This window comes from Elephas maximus, chromosome 3 (genome assembly GCF_024166365.1).
Source record: "Elephas maximus indicus isolate mEleMax1 chromosome 3, mEleMax1 primary haplotype, whole genome shotgun sequence".
NCBI lineage: Eukaryota > Metazoa > Chordata > Mammalia > Proboscidea > Elephantidae > Elephas > Elephas maximus.
This window is the reverse complement of record NC_064821.1, coordinates 167056384-167079762: the sequence shown is the minus strand read 5'-3', so window position 1 is coordinate 167079762 and position 23379 is coordinate 167056384. Positions and strand designations below refer to the sequence as shown.

Below are 23379 nucleotides of genomic sequence, written 5' to 3'. Positions count from 1 at the left end.
GAAACGGTATGGTTCTAAAAGCAATGAAAGGACTTTAAGGGCATTGTACCATAATAATCTGAAGTTTTAAAGTATACGATTAAATGTAAAGCTAAAGTCAACATCTAGTTTTTCTTTTCTTTTTCTTCATGTGTCTAATTGCTATATTGTTATGACCACTGGGATTACTTTCTTTTCATGTGCTATAGGTAGAATTTTTACCTCCGGCTGTGGGCCTCAGGCAAATATCTGCATCAGAAACACTACCATTTCCTGAAAACTAAGAGTCTGAACCTGTTGCTTAGGTAGCAGAGGCAAGATATTTTATTACCTGGAAAAGTAGAAAGCAGAAGAATCTTACAGTTTTATAGTTGCTTATTAATTTCGCAGCACTTGTTTGCATTAAAGCAGTGCCATTTCCTGGTAATCATCCCTAAACTCTGATTGTTATTGTAACTCTAGTCTATTCTAACGTGTAGCTTGTTACTTGAGTCACTGTGATTAGAGAGAATTTTGGAATGACATCTAAGAATCTTACTTGTACCCTAAGGAAACAAACTCAATTAGTGTAACCTTAGGTATATAACTTAACGTTTTCAATATATGGGCCCTTTGAAAGCCTATGCTAATTTTTATTTCCATTGTGTTTTTTGATATCTTCCCGATACCATGATGTAAAAGTATATAGCAGCTCTTTAAAAAAAAAAAAAAAAACCTCGCTTAGTTAAAATAAAGGGACAAACAATCATTTTTCAAATCAGAAAAATATTTGAAGGCCAATCCAAAAGGTTTTGTGGTTGTGGGATTTTTTTCTTTCCCCTAGTAGTTTATTTAGTCTCTTTAAACCAGGCTTCCATCAACTATCATTTGCCATTGACGCTGGTGAACTTTTCTGAGATAATGATTCTTGTTCTCTTATTATCCATTCCAAGTGAATTTGAATACATGGTCAAGAGGTGACAGTCATTTGCCTGTTATAAAATCTTGGGCTAAACGCTCTGGTTCCCAGTAAGCAAGAATACAATAATGAAGCAAGCTTAGGGCACATCCTAAAGTGACCTGCTCCCAGTTGTCAGGGAAGTCACGCAGAATAGCCTGTGTTAGAAGCAACAGCAGCAGCGGCAACATGATTTGGTATGACTGCTCCCAGAGCCAGCTCATTTTATGGGAGGGTGATGTAGTAAATTAAGAAGAGCAGGCTATACTCAAGATGCACATTAGTATGGAGTCAGCTGAGCTGTGGAGTGTGGCTTGATTCCCAGATTAGTTAGGTTTCGAATCTCGACCGTAGTTTCTGCAGTGAGTTTACTGATAGAGATAAAAAGCTGTTACATGAATGGCTACTCTTTGGCGCTCTTAGTTTGTCAAACCAGATGGCGCAATGATTGCTCTTGGCAGGAGCCTTGTAGTAGTAAAACCAACTGCAATGGCAGTTTTTCTTTGTGAGTAATTATTTTAGAGGAAGCAATTCTAAAATGGATTAACTTATTTTTTAAAATAAAATTCTTCCAAAATGTAATGGCAGACCATCCATAAGAATGCTTATGTATTTAGAAATAGTATCTTGATTGTATTGTGTTAAATGCCTCAAGGTACTTCAGTGTCAAAGTCAAAATATACACCTGCTTTACTATCTCAACTTCTTTGTGAAAGAATAATTATTTTGTTTGTTGAGATGAATTTTAAAAATTCAGATATTATACACAAAATTTCGATACTGATGATATTCCAAGTTATATGTTACATATTCATGAGCTTCTAAAAATCATGCGTTTTCACTACCCTTTGGTTTTTCTGGTAATCTGTGACATTCTCCTCCCTTACTTCCCGCAGCTAGTTATATGTGAAACAAAATATGTTACATCTGTAATAATATTGTGGGTATAAGTAACTAAAGGAAAAGGAGAGTGTTTAGCTTTTTTGTTTTGTTTAGTTTTGTTGGTGGCATTTTCACCTAGGTGGTATAAGGTAATGGAGCCCTGGTGGCACAGAGGTTAAGCGCTTGGCTGTTAACCCAAAGGTCAGCAGTTCAAACCCACCAGCTACTCCATGGGAGAAAGATGTGGCAGTCTGCTTCCATAAAGATTTACAGCCTTGTCCACCCAATAGGGCAGTTCTACTCTGTCCGGTAAGGTCCCTATGAGTTGGAATCGACTCAACAGCAGTGAGTTTGGTTTGGGTTTGGTAGTCTAAGGTAACAATGCAATTGCTCCACTAAAATCTTAGATTCTTTTGTCAAATCATTTTCAGGAAAGGGATTACTCATTTGCATATTTCTACTCTCTACTCCCACACAGTACAAAGGGTATAAACAAATTACTACTTTTTGTGTTCTAATGCCTGGGTGGCAAAGTGAGTCATTCTAGCTGATGACGTTAAAGTGAGCCAAGGTTCTTTTGAAACAGGTTTATTCCCTCCCAAGTGTCATTTTCTAATTTTTAAAAATAACTTTTAAGTAAAATTCCAGTACCTAATAATTTTTTTTTTAAATGATATCTAATTTAGCACTGAAGGCTTTCATTTTCACCAAGGGCTTATACAGTTAACTCAATGGATAAGGTGCCCCCTTGTAGTAAGAAGCAAAAGAATACTTGAGTTTTAGTGAAATGAGAGCCCAAAGACTGTCAAGTAGAGCTTGCTATATTTAGAGCTCTGAAGCTAAATACCCACATCTGTTGCGGAGGTGATACACACTGGAAGCCTAAACAACATCGAGAAAGTTAACATTCCCTGCTGTGAGCATTTTTTTCTTTCTTTTTCCTACTGCCTCCTCCTCCATTACTATCATTAATGTTCACAAACTTCAAAGTAAACCTCCGAGCTGCATGACTATTTATGTGTAGATTTTGGTAATAATCTATGTAAGGATATTCATTCTGAAATTTGCATGATTTCATGTTTAATTGCTGATGTTCACTTATGTCACTTCTTGTTAAAATGGGTTTTACTGGAAAACACATATCATTTGTCTGCAGTATATCTGTACTGTGGAAGTGCTAGAATTTGGTTCCCATTGCTTCTGCATTGACCTGTCTGGGGCCCTAAACATCTTTTGTACAATAGTTGCTTTCTTAACCAACATCCACTTTTAACTGACTTGCCGGAATAACCGATGCTTCCTTCGTTCTATAAACCATACAGTTCCCCATAGAATGCTGAATAGTATTGGCTAGTTGATTATCCTCTATCCGCTATCTATCCTCTATCCCCACATGTTTCTGCCTCCCCCAGAGTCTGTTGTGTTTGTTCCCAGATCATAAATATTAGTTGAACCTGTGTTGCAGTTACAGAATTTATAATTATTACATAAATGTGGAGCAATCTGAGTGTGAAAGAGTTGTTCTGTGATACAATATGATAAAAGCAAATCACTAAAAAAGTTGCTGCTGAATTGACGTGGGTGAGTCAGCTGGAATCGCAATAGTAAAATTCTAGAAGGGCTCTGTACTCAGATTTCTTCGAAAGTGTCTTTACAATCTTGCCTCCTTTTGGAGAAACTTAAAAACCTCCCACCTTCACTTCCTTTTTTTTCTTTCTAATTAACTGACCAATAATCATCAGTTCTTATTGCATCAGATAAGAGTTTCAAAACTACTACAGTTTTGAAAACTGCTATTGGCTGTCTTGGGTAGGTTTAAATAAGTAAGACCGAAGAAGAGTTGATACCCTTGAATTACAGTGTTGATGAAGAATACTGAATATACCATGAACTGCCAGAAGAACAAACAAATCTGTCTTGGAAGAAGTATGGCCGGAATGCTCCTTAGAAGCGAGGATGGTGAGACTTCATCTCACGTACTTTGGGCATGATATCAGGAGAAGATCATCATGCTGGGTAGAGAGTCAGCAAAAGAAAGAAAGATGCTCAACGAGATGGATTCACACAGTGGCTACAACAATGAGCTCAAGCATGCCAACGATTGAGAGGATGGCACAGGATCGGGCAGTGTTTCATTCTTTTGTGCACAGGGTCACTATGAGTCAGAACCAACTCAACAGCACCTAACAACACAGTGATGAAACTATTAATCCAAAAGAAACAAACCTGTTGCCATTAAGTTGACACCGACTCATAAGCAACCCTGTAGTAAATGAAATACCTGTAAGCTTTAGCAGCTTTGACTTCTAGGCATTTTCAGTGGGCCTTTCTGCAGTTACCAAAACACGCCTCTGCTGTGATCTGTCAGCTTCTCTGTCACATAGCCTAACAGACTTGTTTCTTAATCTTTGGTGATTAAATGATGTGATAGTCTATTTAAAAGTATGTAACTCTCTTAGTGTAAATTGAAATGCATTTTTTTCTACATTTCACAGTCACCTTAACCAGAAGACCCAGTTTGAAAATCCAGTGGAGGAAGCCAAAAGGAAAAAGCAGTCAGGACAGGCCGACATTGGGTCTTCAAAACCAGGTAGAACTTTTTTTGCAATATTTTCTTCTAAGGATAACTTGTGAAATGAATATGCTGAAATCATAAAAGTGAGTTTGATTGAATTTTCTATGGTTGGAGCTTTGAAATTCAACAAAGAGTGTCTATTTTTTGTCACTGCAAAGATGTGAATAATCTTAATGAAACATCGGGACATTTTGGGAAAACATTTTTTTTCATGCTGCTTATATAGAAATAATGAAATTGTTGGGTGAAGGAATTGGGTGATTTTTTATGGATTGGAGGTTTTGTTTTGGATATGAGGATTGGATTGCTTCCTTATGTTGAAAGCCAGGCAGTATTAGTTCTCAATTCATCGAGAGCTTCTCCCAAGTTAATTGCTTAGATCTAATGTCCGTAACCATTCAGGATTCTTCATTAACTGATACAAATAAATACTAAATAAATCTACCAAATTATTTGCTTACATCATTGTTTCTCAAGTGTAATGGTAGGATATTAGTGATATCAACATCATGTTTAAAATGTATGGGTGCTAAGATTCTAATGAGCCTAGTCATCTGCATTTTGAAAAAGTTGTCATGGAAGTTCTTGTGTTGTACTCATCTATAAAATAGGGATACCAATAAACTCCTGTTAATAAAAAAAAAAAAAAAAATCTCTTAAGGTCATTAAAAACCTGTTGCTGTCAAGTCGATTCCAACTCATAGCAACCCTACAGGACAGAGTAGAACTGCCCCATGGAGTTTCCAAGGAGCACCTGGTGGATTCAAACTGCCGACCTTTGTGGTTAGCAGCCACAGCTCTTAACCACTACCCCACCAGTGTTTCCCCATCTGAAGGTGGTTATGATGAGTATATAAAGTGCTTGTAAGGTATCTGACACATGGTGATCAATAACGATACCTTTTTAGTGTTGTTAATAGAGATGTGCAAGGAACAGTGGTGGCATAAAGAGGGGAGTACTAAGCTCTGTTTTGGTGGAGAAAGTCAAGGGGACAGGGTAAGTTTCAAAGTAGAGGAGATATTTGAACTGGGTCTTGAAGAGTTAGGAAAAGTTAAACCAGGCAGAAAAAAATTTTTTAGAGGAGCATTCCAGATAGAAGGAACCGAATGTATATCATAAGAGATATGAAATGATGTGTCCAGATAGGAATGGCTAGAGAATAATGCATTTGTGGAGGAGCAGTTAGGAGATAGGTTGTAGGGGTAGGCAGCCATGAGAAGAAGAAAGTTTCAAAAGAAATCGTTTGTGTCACGTGCTGGTAAAAAGTCAAGACAATTGAAGACTGAAACCTGTACCTTGGATTTGACAACATGGAGGTCATTAGTCACTCTAGCAAGAGTAAGTAGAGAGTGGAGCAAAATCGCAGTAAGATGCAGAGGAAATGGGATGTGAAAAGTGGAGACAGTGAGCATAGCCTACTTTTTTGATAGCTTGATTGTGAAAGAGGCTAGGCAGAGAGGACATTAACTGGAGAGGAACATGAATCCTCATTTTACAGAAAAGGAGGCTGAGACTTTAGTAAAGATTCAGCCGTTTGCTTAGCCTCATAGTGAGTAAATGTCAAGCCAAATTTAGACCTAGTTTTACTGACTTTAAATTCAGGGTTTTTTGTACTATAATGTATAGTCCTGAATTCTCATATCTTCTGTGTCACAAAGCAAGGGAGATATCCTTTCCTGTCTTAAACTATATGCTCCTTGAGGGCAGGGACCATGTGCTTTATCAATTTAGCTGACCAGGCACTTTTCCTATGGAAAAAAGGTAAAGACTCAGCACCTGACCTTCAGGGGCTCACAACTTAGCCAGGAAATAGGTACATAATTTTAGTGCAGTGGTGTGATAGAGAGGTAAATATTAGCATTGGGACACAAAGGAGAGAGAAATTAAATCTGACTATGAGAGGGCAAGAAAGCTTCCTAGAAATAATGGAAGTCATGCTAGTCCTTAAAGAACAACAGCCACTATTTACTAAGCCCTGGTGGTTCAGTGGTTAAAGTGCTCAACTGCTGCACAGGAGAAAGATGTGGCAGTCAGCTTCTGTAGAGGCTTATAGTCTTGGAAACCCTATGGGGAAATTCTACTCTGTCATTTAGAGTCACTCTCAGTTGGCATCAACTCAACGGCAGCAGGTTTGGTTTTTGGTTTGATTCATTGAGATAGTCAGGTATAGTATTCATGTACATTATCTCATTTAAGTCTCAAAGTGTTCTCTCCGAGATTGTTATTATATGCTCATTTAGTTGATTTAATGGCATCAAGTTATAATTGTCTGATGTGTCCATTTCTGGGATGTACTTGCCACTCGAGTTTAAGCCAGGGAACCTTCTTCCTTAGACAGTGTGTGTGCATCTGTGTTCATCTGCGCTTATTGAGCACTTAGTATTTATCAAGCACTGCTTCCTGTGCTTTTCATACATTACCTAATATAATCCTTATGACAATCCCATGAATTAGGTATAATTATTCCCGTTTTATAGAAGAGACATCTGAGACTTAGAAAGGTTAAAAAACATGCCCAAGATCACTCAACTAAATTGCGAGGCTTGGATTTAAAATTGGGACTGTTAGGACCAAAGACAGTATCTTCATGGCGTTTTGATTCTCATTTTTTGTGTTTAATTCTGATAAGACCTACTTCTGAACGGTTTCTCATTGGTTTTGGCTATTTTATTACTCTTTTCTCTAAAATTAGATGTTAACTAGAATTTTTGTAATCTCTTTAGTGTTTGCCCATCTTGACTCTCGTCCATTATATGCTGATTTTCTAGTTTAACCTTCAGAGACAATCTTATTCCAGTATTCATGGGGGTGAGAACATGGAATACCTAATCAGAGATATTTCAACATTTGACATAAAAGTGAGAATGGAATATTTCACTAGAGGTATTATCCTCGAGTACCTAAGTACATGGTCAGCAAATAAATGTTCTTGTCTACAAGAAGGCAGCACTGGTCAACAATCGTAAGGATCTTACATATCTGAATGGACATCAAACATGTCAATTAAATAGTTTTTTAAATGGTTAATATTTAGTTCAGAGAATGGTTGCTATTTTGAATGTCAAAGGCTCACCAAGAGCACAGCAATTCCCAGAGGTATCACCATAAGCAGGCTAACTGAGAGGCCTGACAAAGTGCTATTTGCTGTGGTGAATTCATGCTGTCCAGAGTCTAGTCCTCTATTTTACCAACCCTAAAATACATGTTTTTTTAGAGTTAAGGATTTTTACTTGTAAGAGGTTAAACAATTCTAGAGAGAACATATCAAATAAGATAGACCTACTGCCCAGCTAAACCTTTGTCAGCATTTCCAGGGCTGCCCTACATTTTGAGAGAGCTATTTGCATATTGCACAGTGTGCATAACCATGTGGGGCAGCCCTGCCCTAAGGGTTACTTTTTTCCTAATTGGCAATGAGCTGTAATGCACATCTCTTAGAACACTTTGCTAAGAAGGATGGCAGATATAAACAAATAACTCCAGCCATGACACTAGCACTGAGTGTGGTCTTGGTAGCAAACAATGTGGTCTTATTAATTTAAGTCATTAGGGAAATGCAAACCAAAACCACAATGAGATGACACTTTATACCCATTAAAAAAAGAATGAGTGTAATAAAAAGACAGACAATAACAAGTGTTGGTGAAGATGTAGGGAATTGGAACTCCCATACATTTGTAGTGTGAATATAAATGGGTAAAGTCACTGTGGAAAAGAATTTGGCAAGTCTTCAAAATGTTAAACATAGTTACCATCGCTTCTGACTCATAGTGACCCTATAGGACAGAGCAGAACTGCCATAGGGTTTCCAAGGAGTGCCTGGTGGACTCGAACTGCTGACCTGTTTTTTAGCAGCTCAGCTCTTAGCCACTGCACCACCAGGGTTCCATAGTTATGACTCAGAAATTCCACTGGTAGGTATATACCTGCAATGTTAGGAGATCTCCAACACCACCTTCACTTCTGACCCAAATTGCAATTTCAGGTCTCCAAGACTACCCTCAGGCTCAATAATTCACTAGAATGACCACAGAACTCACTGAGAGCTGTTATCCTCATGGTTACAGCTTATTACAGTGAAAGGATACAGATTAAAATTAGTCAAGGTAAGAAGTAGATGGAGCAGAATCTTAGAGAGTTCCAAGGGCAAAGCTTCCAGTAGTCCTCTCCCAGTAAAATCATGGATAGCACTAACTTCTATCACAGTGATGAATGACAGTATGCACAGAGTATTGCCAACCAGGGAAGCTCACCCAAGCCTTGGTAGCCAGAGTTGTCATTGGGTTTGTGTCACATAGACATATCTAATTGCTCACGTGGCTGACCTCAGTCTCCAGCCCTTCCAAAGGTTGAGCTGATACCATGTGGCCCAAAGACCCCACCAGAAGTCACATTGTTAGCACATCTGGTGTGGCCCAAGGCCCCCACATAAACAAAAGCATTCTTATTGGCAAGACAAATCAGGAGCTGAGGACAAAGGCCAGACCTCTCTTTGGGCAAGGTTAATCCTTTACTGCATAATACCAAAGAGAAATGAAAACCAAACAAAAACTTAGACATGAATGTTCATACCAGCATTATTTATAATAACCAAATAGTAGAAACAACCCAAATGTCTATCACATGATGGATAAACAAAAGATAGAATATAATGGTATATTTTAATTTAGCATAAAAAGGAATCAAGTACTGATACATGCTACAACACAAGTGAACCTTGGAAACATTAGGTTAAGTGAAAGAAGCCAGTCAAAAGACCACATACCGTATTATTTCATTTACATGAAATATCCAAATTGGGCAAATCTGTAAGGACAGAACATTGCCTAGGGCTGGCCAGGTGGGGGAGAAATGGAGGGTGACAGCTAATGTACAGAGGGATTTTTGGGGGGGAGCGCAGAAGAAAATTTACTAAAATTAGATTGTGTTCATTGCACAGCCTAGTATCTTACAAAAAAAAAAATTGAACAGAAAATGATACTGGTGAGGAGTGAGCTTCTTGGATCAAGTAGACACACGAGACTGTATGTGCAGCTCCTGTCTGGAGGGGAGATGTGAAGGCCAAGGGGGACAGGAGCTGGCTCAATGGACACGGAAATGCAGAATGGAGAGGAGTGTGCTGTCTCATTGGAAGAGGGCAACTAGTATATAACAAGGTGTATATAAGGTTTTGTTATAAGGTTTTGTATGAGAGACTGACTTGATTTATAAACTTGCACTTAAAGCACAATAAAAATTTTTTAAAAATTCAATTATGCATTTTAAATAGCTGAATTGTATGGTATATCTCAATAAAAATGATAAAAATAGATTTGGCAGCAAATTTTAAGCCATCTTAAAAACGGTTAATTTAAACAAAGTTTTGTAAATCATAAATCGATATAATTTGATCCTCTTGGAGTTTTCATAACTGCCTTAATGGCTGCCACGATGGTGAGAGGAGGGGAAAGGTTTTGGGGAAGGAAAGGGAGGTGTTATTTGCAAATATAAATCACTTTTAGTTCTTGGATCTTCTAAGGAAACCTCCAAAAAATAGACTTTTCAAAGGGACTGTGTTTTTTCTTCCTAAAACATCTGTTAAAACATGAGTGAAAAGGAAAGAAACTTTAAGGTCTTTGCTGATTGTTCAAGGATTCACTCCTTCTATCAGACATAAGTTAGAGGCTGCAAAAAAAACCTGGATTGTGAATTATACAAAGTTCTTTATATATTCTCTTTTTTTCATTGTGACGTTGCCTTCATTTTCCATGTAGAAAGAGCTCATTGATGCCTATTCAAATGAAATCTATAGCTGAATAAATGTCTAAGACTTTCAGGAATTTGGTGATAAAGGCTGTCCCTTGGGTGCATCATTTTAACTTTATACAGTGAACTCTTCGGGAATGAGAGAAAGTAAGCACAAACAGGGCAATGCAGAGGAGATGTAAGAAGGTGCTTCTACCTTTCAAATAACGTTGTTGTTGTTAGGTGTCATAGAGTCGGTTCCTACTCTTAGCAACCCTGTGTACAACAGAATGAAATGCTCCCCACACCTGCTCCAACCTTACAATTGTTGCTGTGTTTGAGGCCACTGTTGCAGCCACTGTGTCAATCCATTTCATTGAGGGTCTTCCTCTTTTTCACTGACCCTCTACTTTACCAAACATGGTGTCCTTCTCCAGGGACGGGTCCCTCCTGTTAACATGTCCAAAGTACATGAGACAGAGTCTCGCCATCCTCACTTCTAAGGGGCATTCTGGCTGTGCTTCTTCCAAGACAGATTTGCTGGTTTTCTGGCAGTCCATGGTATATTTAATATTCTTTGCCAACACCATAATTCAAAGGCATCAATTCTTCTCTGGTTTTCCATATCCATTGTCCAGCTTTCACATGCATATGAACAGGCACACCTTGTCCTCAAAGCAACATCTTTGCTTTTTAACACTTTAAAGGAGTCTTTTGTAGCAGATTTGCCCAGTGCAATATGTTGTTTGATTTCTTGACTGCTGCTTACCTGGGTGTTGATTGTGGATCCAAGTGAAATGAAATCCTTGACAACTTCAGCCTTTTCCCTGTTTATCATGATGTTGCTTTATTAGTTCACTTGTGAGGATTTTGGTTTTCTGTATGTTGAGGTGTAATCCATACTGAAGGCTGTGGTCTTTGATCTTCATCAGTAAATGCTTCAAGTCCTCCTGGCTTTCAGCAAGCAAGGTTGTGTCATCTGCACATCGCAGGTTGTTAATGAGCCTTCCTCCATTCCTAATGCCTCGTTCTTCAAATAACATAGAATTCTATAAAAGAAAAATGGTTCATTAGCTAAGTGGTTTTTTTTTTTTTTTTGGTGACTTAGTTTAGGAGTTTAAATCCTAACTGTTCAACGACATTTGATTCTTTCCGGTTTTTGTTTCCTTTATGGTTTGTTAGACTTAAGGTATATAGAGTATCTTGAAGATTGGCTTTGAGGACTATATTCGGTGTCATAGGTTTTGGTCCCAAACTCATTTTCCATTTTGGCACAGATGTGGAAAAATCACACTTTACTCGAGATCCATCCCAGCTTAAAGGTATCCTTGTTCGAGCATCACTGAAAAAAAGCACAATGGGATTTGGTTTTACTATTATTGGTGGAGATAGGCCTGATGAATTCCTACAAGTGAAAAATGTGCTGAAAGATGGTCCTGCTGCTCAGGATGGGAAAATCGCACCAGGTAATTTTTTTTTTTTTTGAGAACTATAGTTTTCAGAATTACTTGAAGTATGGTGACACTATAATAAAAATTATAATGATGAGGTTTTTTTTATAATTTATTTATATATATCATGCTGAAGTATATAAACTGGAGAGGGCAGCTCCTGTATTAAAATAGTTTATCTTCAGATGGTTTGTATAATTTTGAAATAACCTCTTATCTGTACTAAGCTACAGATTTATTAACATCTCAGGAAACTATTTGGTTGTTTAATTTTCTTTAATTATGCGGTACTTTTTTTTTTTTTTTGGAGTGAGCTAACATTTACCTGTACTTTTCTTTGAAAAAATGGTTTATTCAGATGTTTATAGTGATATCGAGCAAATTGCTATATCTAGCAGTTTTTCCCAAGTATTTTTCCTTCCTTAGTGTTGCTGGCTATTAGTAAAATTGAACTTATATGTTAAGAATTGGAAACCCTGGTGGCGTAGTGGTTAAGTGCTATGGCTGCTAGCCAAAGGGTTGGCAGTTCGAATCCACCAGGCGCTCCTTGGAAACGCTATGGGGCAGTTCTACTCTGTCCTGCAGGGTTGCTATGAGTCGGAATCGACTCGACGGCACTGGGTTTTATGTTGAAAATTAATGGAAACCCAGATTACTATTTCTACAGAATTATGTAAACTTAAGTTGTCTTCTATACAGTTTTGCCAAAGTCTTTACTTAATAATTGTTAGACATTTTAATATGGCTAACAGTCTTTGTGGCAGAGGAGGTTGGAAGAGATTCAAGACTAGTGATCCTGAGGGAGGTTTTCAGTCACTTTTTTCCAGAAGGTTTTTAGTATTCTATTGAAGTTTCTTCTCATACTATTTACTAGAGTTTTCTAATCTTTTGCTATTTCACAAACCATGTAACTATGGTCCCAATTTAGATGGTCCAGTTGTCATAGTACTTTTTGATGACAAGTACCAAGTAATTTTCAATTAGGATATGAGGATCTATCATATCATGCTTCTCCATCAAGGTGATAGAAGGTTAAAAGGAGGAAACTTAAAATAATTGAAAGATATATTTATAAATGAAATTATTTTTGGCTCTCCTTTTTTTTAATTACTTCATAAAAATAATAAGCTCTGGAGATTAAAATTAATAGTAAGGTTTTTTTAGTTCTCAACTATATCTTTTTTACATTTGTCTGTGAGACATACCTCTTAGCTATCCTGTATCCTCTCAGGGATTTATAATATTGATTGAGATTTGTCTAAAATTGTTTTAGTCTAATTTGCATACCAATACAAAACTTTGTAAAAATTCTGGGAGATTTTTCCAGAGGTAGAAAGTCAAGATTTTATTTCTAATTAGTCTAACTTCTGTATCTTTTAAAATCATGAAATAAATTTCCAGACCAACATCGGTTTTTAACACTTATTTGTGTTGATTGTTTAAAGACTAACCATAATCGGGACAAATTAAAGCAACTTTATTTGGAAATAACCTTTTAAATTATCACATTCAAATAAAAACTACAAATGGATGGGACTACAGATGACAAATTTTAAAAAGCCAACGAACGCTGCATTAGAAAAAGACCCAACCAATGAATGTCAGGTGGCAGTGATTCTTCAGAGTGATCATAACAACCTAAAATTGGGAAATCAAGACCAACTTCTATAGGAATTAATTTAGCTGGCTTTTCAGTGACTTAAACAATTACCCTTTGCTTGTGTTTTTTTTTTTTTTTTTTACTTATTTCTCCTTTTGAAATCTGATTTACAGTAAATTCACGATCTCTACAAAATATTCTTAAGTTAATATTATGCTAATCCTCAGCTCTGCATTTCTTAAACAAGGATGAATTTTCAAGTACATTTTAATCAGTGACTTCTTAAAACCAAGAAATAAGTACCATTTAAAGGTAGACTGTACAAGTAACCACTGGAGTCATTTGCTTCTCTTCTACATATTAAATACGTGCTACAGCGTCCCTAGCTTTGTATGACCACCTAGCTGTGGCTGAGAGGATATGCTGACAATGATAATATGAACTCATTGGTTTTTCTTTTTAATGATTTACCTGAGCTTGAGGTCACAACTCACTGCTGCTAAAATAACAAGGATTTTAGACACTTATATATGCCTTTGAGAAAGGAATCACAAAAGGGAGAATGACATGTCTGTGTTGGAAAACTATTTTTTTTCAGCAGTTGATCCACAGTAAGAGGATTCCAGCATTTAAATTTAGATGCTAAATTAAAGTTACTTTTGCCTCCCCTTCCCAAAGAATTAAATTTGGAAGTAGCTTATTTGGAGATTCACAGTTTTTTTTTTGTAACATGATTATGTTTTACCAGGTGATGTTATTGTAGACATCAATGGCAACTGCGTCCTTGGTCACACCCACGCAGATGTTGTCCAGATGTTTCAATTGGTGCCTGTCAATCAGTATGTAAACCTCACTTTATGTCGTGGTTATCCACTTCCTGATGACAATGAAGATCCTGTTGTAGACATTGTTGCTGCTACTCCTGTCATCAATGGACAGTCATTAACTAAGGGAGAGACTGGCATGCATACTCAGGATTTTAAGCCAGGAGCAGTGGTTGCAGACCAGAATGGAAAACTGGGACTCACCCTGACCAGTGATCGTCTCAATGGACCATCAGATCTGAGTGAGCAGAGAGCATCCATGGCATCAGGCAGTTCCCAACCTGAACTCGTGACTGTCCCTCTGATTAAGGGCCCTAAAGGCTTTGGGTTTGCAATTGCCGACAGCCCAACTGGACAGAAGGTGAAAATGATATTGGATAGCCAGTGGTGTCAAGGTCTTCAGAAAGGGGATATAATTAAGGAAATTTACCATCAAAATGTGCAGAATTTAACACATCTCCAAGTGGTAGAAGTGCTAAAGCAGTTTCCAGTAGGTGCAGATGTACCTTTGCTTATCTTAAGAGGAGGTGAGTAAAAACACAACAAGGAAGACTCTTCAGTGTTCATGCATTTATAACTATGAATTATCCTTCCTTACAGGTCAGGATGTCTCTTTTCCCAACAGACGTAACTGGTAACTAGTGTACATTTTTCTTAGGGTTCTGTCTGATTGCTTCCCTAAGCGGTATCTTTTTTAGCAGTTTTTTGTTTTGTTTTGTTATTAGTGGTTTCATTTGTACCCATTGTGGATTTTTTTTTCCCTCTGTACGCTGTTAAAAATCTGATATATAGCTTTAACGATCAAGGAGAATCACAGCATTGTGCTATTTCAAATAAAATATATCTGCTTAATTTCATTTTCTCTGTTGATGACAATACTAGAAATTGACTCTTTTGCCTTGCGATGGTGTTCATCTGGATCTCTGTACTCCACCAAAGGTGTTTTCAAAAAGCAAAGATCTCTGATCAGTGAAATGTTGGATGGTGTGTTAACTCTGTTCTGCAGAAGCAATCACTATAGCTTGTGCTTATAAAGCTTTTATCTTAAGCTCTAGTATCTGCTGGTAAATGTTAATTAAGCCCCACAGTGCTCACGTGAGAGAAATGTAATTCTTATTTTCCAAGGGCATCAGCTGACTTGAACTGTTCCCAGATACTATAAATCCAGTTCCAAGGATTAATCGCAAAGTTGGATTTTAATAGACTTTCTTAGATCCATGCCTCTGAATGTCTAGTATTTTAAAGAATAAAATTTAATCCTTCACTCTTTTATCTCTCTGGCTTTTATTTTTCATTTTTGAGGCAAATGAGCACTTAACTTCATTGGGGAGTTTTTCCTTCTTCTCATTACTTTACACCATTTTCATTCTTCTCTGGGTGATATGGTAGAATGTGCTCAGAGTAAGGTGAAAATTGCTTTGTGTGTGCTGTAGAGCTATACAGGGCTCTAACACATATAACCAAGATGCCAGGGTTTGATGTCAGGCAGCTTCCTGCCTTGCCACTTACTGGCTCTCTGGTGCAAGGAAGTAATGTTTGTCTATTTGAGCCTTGGTTTACTTTATCTATAAAATGGTGATAACATTTATGCCTTAGGATTGTCATAGAATTAAATAATACATGTATAATGCGTAGCACAGAGGAGGTGTTGGGCATAGAATTTACTAGTCTATGAACAGTTACAGCTAGTTTTATCATAAACATAACCAGCATTTGTTATCTGGGATTGTTTCCTCTATTTCTAAAACTTGACTTGTTTTTTTAAAGGTCCTCCTTCACCAACTAAAACTACCAAAATGGTGAGTATTCAGTTGTCCTCAAATGTTTCTTCCCAACACACCAAGAGACATGACGTGTTCCTCTCTGTTAGAGCAGTCATTGTGACAGTGATCATCAACTGGGAGGAATCAGGAGGCATGCTGCCCTGGGCTTGTGTCAGAAGCTCTAAGGGTATGCAAGTTAGAAAACGGCCCTAGTTAGGGGGTGTACTCATGAGTCAGAATTGACTCGATGGCAATGTGCTTTTTTTTTTAGGGGGTGTGCTCTCCTGGTTAAGTATTTCTGTTAGAGAAATACTAGAGGGCCCATACTAGAAATAATCCTATCCCCTAAGTAGTAAAATGTAGCACCTACTTAGGGATCCTTTTACTTTTGTTATGTTTCAGAGATGCAAGGGTACATAGTAGTTAAAGGAATGCCCCTTCAGAAATCCCTTCAAATGTGAGGGTGAAATATTACATCTTGCTGCCCAGAGAAAAGGCATGAGAGCTTCACATAATTTCATGGGTACTGTAAATACTCACATTTAGATAACCTGCTTACATTCAGAACTCAGTAATACTTTCTAGAGTAATTGTGGCCTCTGTACTCACTTCGCTTGTTATCAAAGTAAGCCAGAACCCAAACCTGTTGCCAATGAGCCTATCCTGACTCACAGTGACCCTATAAGAGACATAAGGTTTCCAAGGAGCAACAGGTGGATTTGAACTGCCGACCTTTTGATTAGCAGCTGAGCTCTTAATCACTACTCTGTTGTAAAAGTAGTAAGCTTTCAAACCTGAGGCAGTATCTTCTTTGCCATTCTTCTGAGTAACTGACTAGCCTAAAAGGAGCCCTGGTGGCACAATGTAAGCACTCAGCTGCTAACCAAGATGTCGGCAGTTTGAATCCACCAGCCGCGCAGTGGGAGAAAAGACCTGGCAATCTGCTCCCATAGAAATTACAGCCTAGAAACCCTATGGGGCAGTTTTACTCTGTTATACAGGATTGCTGTGAGTCAGAATCGACTCAATGGCACACAATAACAACATAGAGAATAAAAAAAGAACTAAAAAAAGGTGTACCAAATAATGCTACTGTAAAAGAAACACTAGGCACACATGTGTGGCTATTTAAATATCCACAATTACATGGATATAGACTATAAAGACAATTATAAATGAAATCATAATTTAGTTCTAGTTGGCTTGCTTTGGAGTCTTTGATCTCACAATTCAAAAGCGTTCTCCCATAACCATAAGCCATCAGTTATTAAAGGAAAGGACCATTGGATATCAAATGGATTAGTTCTTTCTAGCCCACCAAGTGGGAATCTTCTACAAATTTGCTGTTGTGTGGATCAAAAGGAAAGAGCCAGCTACTTGGCTTCTGCCCTTTTACAGAACTGTTTGTGCTGCGCAGGTCCAGTGTGAACAAAGATTCTTTTTTCCCCGTTCAGGTACAACTGCACTGTATTTCCTGTACTTCTCTGGTTCTCTAATAAATATTTTTTCTTTATATCGCCTTGACTTCCTCTCCATCTGAAGGATCTATGACTATATTTTTTAGTCCCTCTTTTTTGCTTTAATGTTTTCGTCTTTTACATAATGACATCTAGTGAACATTTTTTAACCCCCCTGCCTCTGTATCTATTTCATAATGGCTGCCAGTGTAGCCATGTTGAGCGTAGCACTTTATAATTGATAGAAGGCTCCGATGACCTCTGTTTCTGGAAGGATCCTAGGACGTGTGGAGAAAGGGGAGGAGGCTCCTCTTACCTTTTCTGCCATCTGACTGGATCTGGGGCAGTGAAAGAACCTCCCCCACCCACCATTTTTTTTTTTTTTTAACCCCTCACTGCCCCTGACAAGCTGCTGCTTCCGAACGCTAGCCCGCTTTAATTGTTTTATCACAGACGTCTACAATTTCCCTCCCCTAACTAGAAAAAAAAAAAATTCAGGATAACAAGCTGTCCTCAAAAAATATTTTATAGGGAAAAATGAGAGGCCAACTTAGCATATTTTATTTTCTTAGAGTTAATTATTGTATTTCGTTTTTAGAACTTTATTAAAGGAGTCATTTTATTTGACTGTTATTTGGGGAAGGTTCTATCTGAATAGGAAAAATATCAGACTATGCTAGTCTGTTTTCCCTTATCTGTTGCCTGGCATGGTGCATTTCCCCATAATATATATGAACTGGTCAAGCAGGGTTCTCACAGTGTCATCTTTATATCTTAAATTAGAGTTAACACTTTCTATTCCATTTTCTTAGAAAGAAGTATTGCTTTAAACGTCTTCACTGGAAATGAAATTTAGTGAGTGGGAGATGGGGCTTATCAAGAATTTTATGAAGGTGTTCTCTCAGTCTCCCTCTTGCTTTATTTAGAAGTACTACCTTGTTTTGCATTCCTGTTTTTATCTTCTCAAAATCAGTTTGTGTCTTGGTGGTGGAGGTAATCAGGGCAAGATAGCTTAAACATAGGACTAATTAAGGCCTTTTCAGTTAACATCATTGTAAGCTGTTTTCTAGTTTAAGTTAAACATGTTTTAACCAAATGCACATGGCTGTGAATGTGGATTGCTGTAAGACTGCAAAACTCCCGTGGCTCTGATGCTGCCACCTAAACAACTGTAATTAGCTGACATACCTGGTTCAGAGAGTAGTTTTATGAACTAATCAAGCATCTGCTTTTTTAAAATACTAAGTAAGGCCCTTTTCATTTCAGAAAACAGATAAAAAGGAAAATTCAGGAAGTTTGGAGGCCATAAATGAGCCCACTCCCCAGCCTATGCCTTTTCCACCCAGCATTATCAGGTCAGGATCCCCGAAACTGGATCCTTCTGAGGTCTACCTGAAATCTAAGACTTTATATGAAGATAAACGTAAGTAGTTGTGGAATATTTCAGGAGAACATGGAACAAGATAAATTTGTATTACTTTTTAAACTGGGACCTTCCCATCTTTCAAAACCATATTGAAAAGTGATTCCTTCATTCCCATTTGCGCTTCTTTCATTTACATTCAACACGCATTCACCTAATTTTTTCAAAAATGTGTATTAAGTTCCAACTATCTACCAGACACCACATTAGGTAATTGGAATATTTGTAAATGAATAGGATATATAGGCCCTGTACCCAAAAGGGTTTATTAAACCTATGTAGAAAAGACAAATATGTAATCAATAAGTATACAAATAAATGCAAATTAGCTTAATAGGTGCAGTGATAGAAGGATGGACTGGATAGTTTGGGATCCAATGTTGGAAATGTGGGTAGTAGAAAGTGTCAGATAAAGCTTCACACAGGGAGTAAAGATTTAACCAAGCCTTCAGAGATGAAGAGGTGTTTATGAGGAAGACAGCAGAGAAAGAGAAAAGCAATGGCATCTACATTTTGACCTTGCATGGCCTGGGTTCTATGAGTACTCCAGTATGGCTGGGTATGATTGGCAAGGAAGCCAGAGAGGAGAGCAGGAGCAGATTGAGAAGGGTTATTGGGGCAGTCTGAGGAAGCTGGCGTTGCTCAGATAAATGATGGTGAGCCACTAAATGGTTTTACCTATAAAAACCAAACCAAGCCTAGTGCTGTCGAGTCGATTCTGACTCATAGCGACCCTATAGGACAGAGTAGCACTGCCCCATAGAGTTTACAAGGAGCGCCTGGTAGATTCGAACTGCCAACCCTTTGGTTAGCAGCCATAGCACTTAACCACTATGCCACCAGGTTTCTGGCTTTACCTATAGGGACAATATTATTGGACTTGGGCTTTAGAAGGATTTTCCTGGCAGGTGTATAGAGGATGAGTCAAGGGGGCTGTGCAATTGGAGGCAAGGAGACCAAAGAGTAAATTCTTTAGAGGAATCCAGCTGAGAGATGATGAGAAGAGAGTGCATAAGCTAGAAATTCATTTTCATAGGAATTTATTTACTAATGGTAAATCTTTTCCAAAGTAAAATTTCAGATTTAGATAGGTGTAGTTTTTTTTTGTTTTGTTTTGTTTTGTTTTAATTTATCTGTTTCTAAGAAATAGATCTAAATCTACCTTGGAAAAGATGTATACAGATGAAAATATTATATATAACTGACTTCATGCTTATTTAACCAATTGCAGATCTTTATCTCGATATGCCCAGGCCAAACTTAGAAAAATGAAAGCCAGGTGTTAGCATAGCAAAGTAGTGATTTAAATTAGCATAGCCTATGGAGAATCCTTTCTTCAGACTTCCCATGCATGGCCTGACACATTCTTAGTGTGAACTCTGCAGTCCCTTTGGGCCTCACCCATAAAATAAGTGACTTGGACTCATGAGTCCTTTCATCGCTAAAGTTCTATGATTCTGATCAAAAGCTTTATCAAAAGAAATTGCTTCCAATGAACATTATCGGGAATTTACCCTATATCACTTTTTATATAGTTTACATGTTTCTTCCTTTTCCTTTTCTAGTGAAATATTTCTTACTTGTAATTAACATTAATATTTTCCCAGAGATAAAATTTTTGTCATGAGGTAGATTTTCTGACTTAATAGTCTCATGAATGCAACCTGCCCTTAGGGGGCATGATACTGTGGTTTAAGAGCATGGTCCCTGGAAATCGAGCTGGGTTTAAGTCTCAGCTCAGCCACTTACTTGCTACATGACATCGGGCAGATTACTTAAGCCTCAGTTTCCTTGGCGACAAAATGGGGCTAATAATAGGTGTTAGCTATTATTTGTTTCCCCTTAAAAAATAATATCATCTCGCAAAATTAGGCTAAGTAAGCATTTCATAGGGGATGTTTATCTGAGGCAAAGGTTATTAGTTTAGGAGTGGAAAAAAGGCATTTATGGCCTCTCTTTTCTTAGGATTTGAAGTGCCTTGCCCAACTGTTAACTTAGATAATTTGTGCCTGTTAAATCCCAAACTTAAACTGAATAATTCTGAAGCTAATGTTGTAATACTGACTTGAAAGCATTAGAAGTTAATGGCAGCATATTACTGAGGGCAGGGAAGTAGAGGTAAATATTCCTATGCAATCTTGTTTAGAGCTGAAAACAAGGATCAATAGTTGATTTTTTTTTTTTTTTTTTTGGTGGTGTTATTCTCTAGTATAAACTTTCACATAGCAAGAGTTCTGAGATTATAGTTTATTGGACTACTCTATAATATTGTCCTACAAAATACTGAACTTTGTTTTCTTTTAATCTGACTAAATCAAAGTGTTTATTTTATATTTTCTGATTTTACTCAGCACCAAACACCAAAGATTTGGATGTTTTTCTTCGGAAACAGGAATCCGGGTTTGGCTTCAGGGTGCTAGGAGGAGATGGACCTGACCAATCTGTAAGTTTAAATCCTTTGGAATTTGGCTATTCTTGCTGAAACTTCTGCGTGGTGCTTTGGTGGGATGTGCAGTTTTGTTTCTAAGTTTCATCAGTGTGAGGAAGAGCTGCCTTTCTGTTAGGATTGTAGCCTCTCAGTTAACTTGGTGTAAAACCAAGAAACCAAACCCATTGCCATCCAGTTGATTCTGACAAAGAGCAACCCTGTAGAACAGAGTGGAACTGCCCCACAAGGTTTCCAAGGAGTGCCTGGTGGATTCCAACCGCTAACATTTTGGTTAGCAGCCAAGCTCTTAGCCACTGCGCCACGATGGCTTCTAACTTGGTGTAGCTGAAGTTAAATGCTATAGGTAAAAACTGACTATAGAAGCTGTAAATTGCATAGAGATTAATGTTTTTCCTTCTGTATGTGCCTGAAGTTAAAAAATTTTAAGTTATTTCTCTTTGCCTTTGCTAAAACAGATTATAAGGCATGTTCCTTCTCTAAGAAATGTATAATCTAAAGTCCTCTTTACCACAGTTACTCTATGTTCTGAATGTTCCGTAAACAGCTGGCATGTGCCTGTGAATATTACGTCACCTGTTTTTTTTTTTAATCTTATTAGTGAGGCAACATTTACATGTTCCGTACTTTGCATGTCATTTATCTGTTACCGATGAAACTAGAGGAATATAAGATAATTAATGTTTCTGCCCAGAAAGCATAAGGGTTATATTTGCAAAGCATTTAAAATCTTGAATTTGATTTGTACGTGATTCTCACATAACGTTAGAGAACAAATGTAATCGGCTTGTTTTTAAGTTTTACTCTTAGTTTGATTGACAAAGAAGTAATAGGCTTGTAGAATTTAAGAACATATTTACATTTTCTTTTGTATAATATAAAAATGACATTATTGTCAGCTTGAAAATTCAGTGAATATCAATATTCTTTTTTTTTAATGTCAGTCTTCTTTCTATTTCTAAATAGCACATTTAATTTGTGTAGTATAGATGAAGTCTAATTAGCAATATCAGCTATAATTACAGCAGTCATCCAAGACAAATGAAGCTCATACCACATTGCTTTGTATAGGGCAACTGTAAGATACTTTGATTGTTCTTGGTAGTTTATTTATTTTTATTTTATTGCTTCTTATTGTGCTGATATTCATAGTGTTCACTTAGACATTTTAAGAATTTTTCTCAAACAACTTGGAGGAAACCTTTCCTTTCTCTTAAATGTCAAGCTTTAGCAGCCCTGAAACTTGCCCAAAATTTCTGGATTTCCTAATTATATGGTTCTAATTGCCGGTAAGCAGAATTGCCGGTAAGCAGAATTACTAGATCTGTTCACCCAGGTGCAGGTGAACTCCAGACCACTCTGTTCTCTTAAAATATTTATTGTTTTACAAGGTGGGAACAGGAATTGTTTCTCTGTTGTATATGCTGAACTTGCACTGATAGCCATATATAATGAGTGTGTAGTAAGAGTTATCCCGGTGGCTATGAACAGTGTGTAGGAAATCTTTCCTGCTGGCATTGAACAGACTTTTTCACTTTGAATAGCTAGTCTACAAAATTGCATTTTCTGAGTTTAATATTTTTGTTTGGTGATGGTGGAGGTGATGGTAGGGCTTTTTAAATTCCTGAACAGATCTGCATTTTCTGTCTTCTTTGTACTCAACTTTGAGAATCCAGAAGGGGTAACATAGTATAATGGTTATTTGAGGTGCCATTTTGGAGAACAGTTGCTTTCTAAGATACCATCTTTCTGAAATATCATTGTTTTCATAATTGAACTGCAGTAATCTGCTGGAGTGGACAGTACTCAGAGTCAGGAAGTCCTTAACTCTCATTTGATCTTAGTTGACTGTGTAGACCAGCTTACACTGTGTTATCTTATTAGATATATATTGGGGCCATCATTCCCCTGGGTGCAGCTGAAAAAGACGGTCGGCTCCGTGCTGCTGATGAACTGATGTGCATTGATGGAATTCCTGTTAAGGGGAAGTCGCACAAACAAGTCTTGGACCTAATGACAACAGCTGCTCGAAATGGCCACGTGTTACTAACCGTCAGAAGAAAGATCTTCTATGGTGGTATGATCGGAGACGTTTTAGCTAATTCATCCTAACCGTGCATACAAGGAGTTGTTTTTCCTTAATGATTAGATGTTAGTGGCATTTTTGTTTTGTTTTATTTTTAGATTATAAACCAAAAGGGACCTTATAAATGCATATTTCTTGACTGCAGCGTGTTTTGGTTGTTAATAATGCTAGTTTGTACCAAATTAAGGCACCCAAAAAACAAACCAAACCCACTGCCCTCGAAGGTACAGA

General features: G+C 37.5%; 1 protein-coding gene across 5 annotated transcripts in view; it reads left to right on the top strand.

The window, feature by feature from the left end:
* The window catches only part of MAGI3 (membrane associated guanylate kinase, WW and PDZ domain containing 3), a 255499-nt gene that overhangs the window by 200312 nt on the left and 31808 nt on the right, over positions 1-23379 (top strand). For all 5 annotated transcript variants that reach the window (XM_049880035.1, XM_049880031.1, XM_049880038.1 and 2 more), the window contains exons 8-14: positions 4294-4388; positions 11376-11564; positions 13898-14500; positions 15741-15772; positions 18460-18616; positions 20968-21059; positions 22947-23139. In XM_049880035.1, coding sequence (XP_049735992.1) covers positions 4294-4388; positions 11376-11564; positions 13898-14500; positions 15741-15772; positions 18460-18616; positions 20968-21059; positions 22947-23139 — 1361 coding nt within the window. The remainder of the gene's footprint in view (positions 1-4293; positions 4389-11375; positions 11565-13897; positions 14501-15740; positions 15773-18459; positions 18617-20967; positions 21060-22946; positions 23140-23379) is intronic.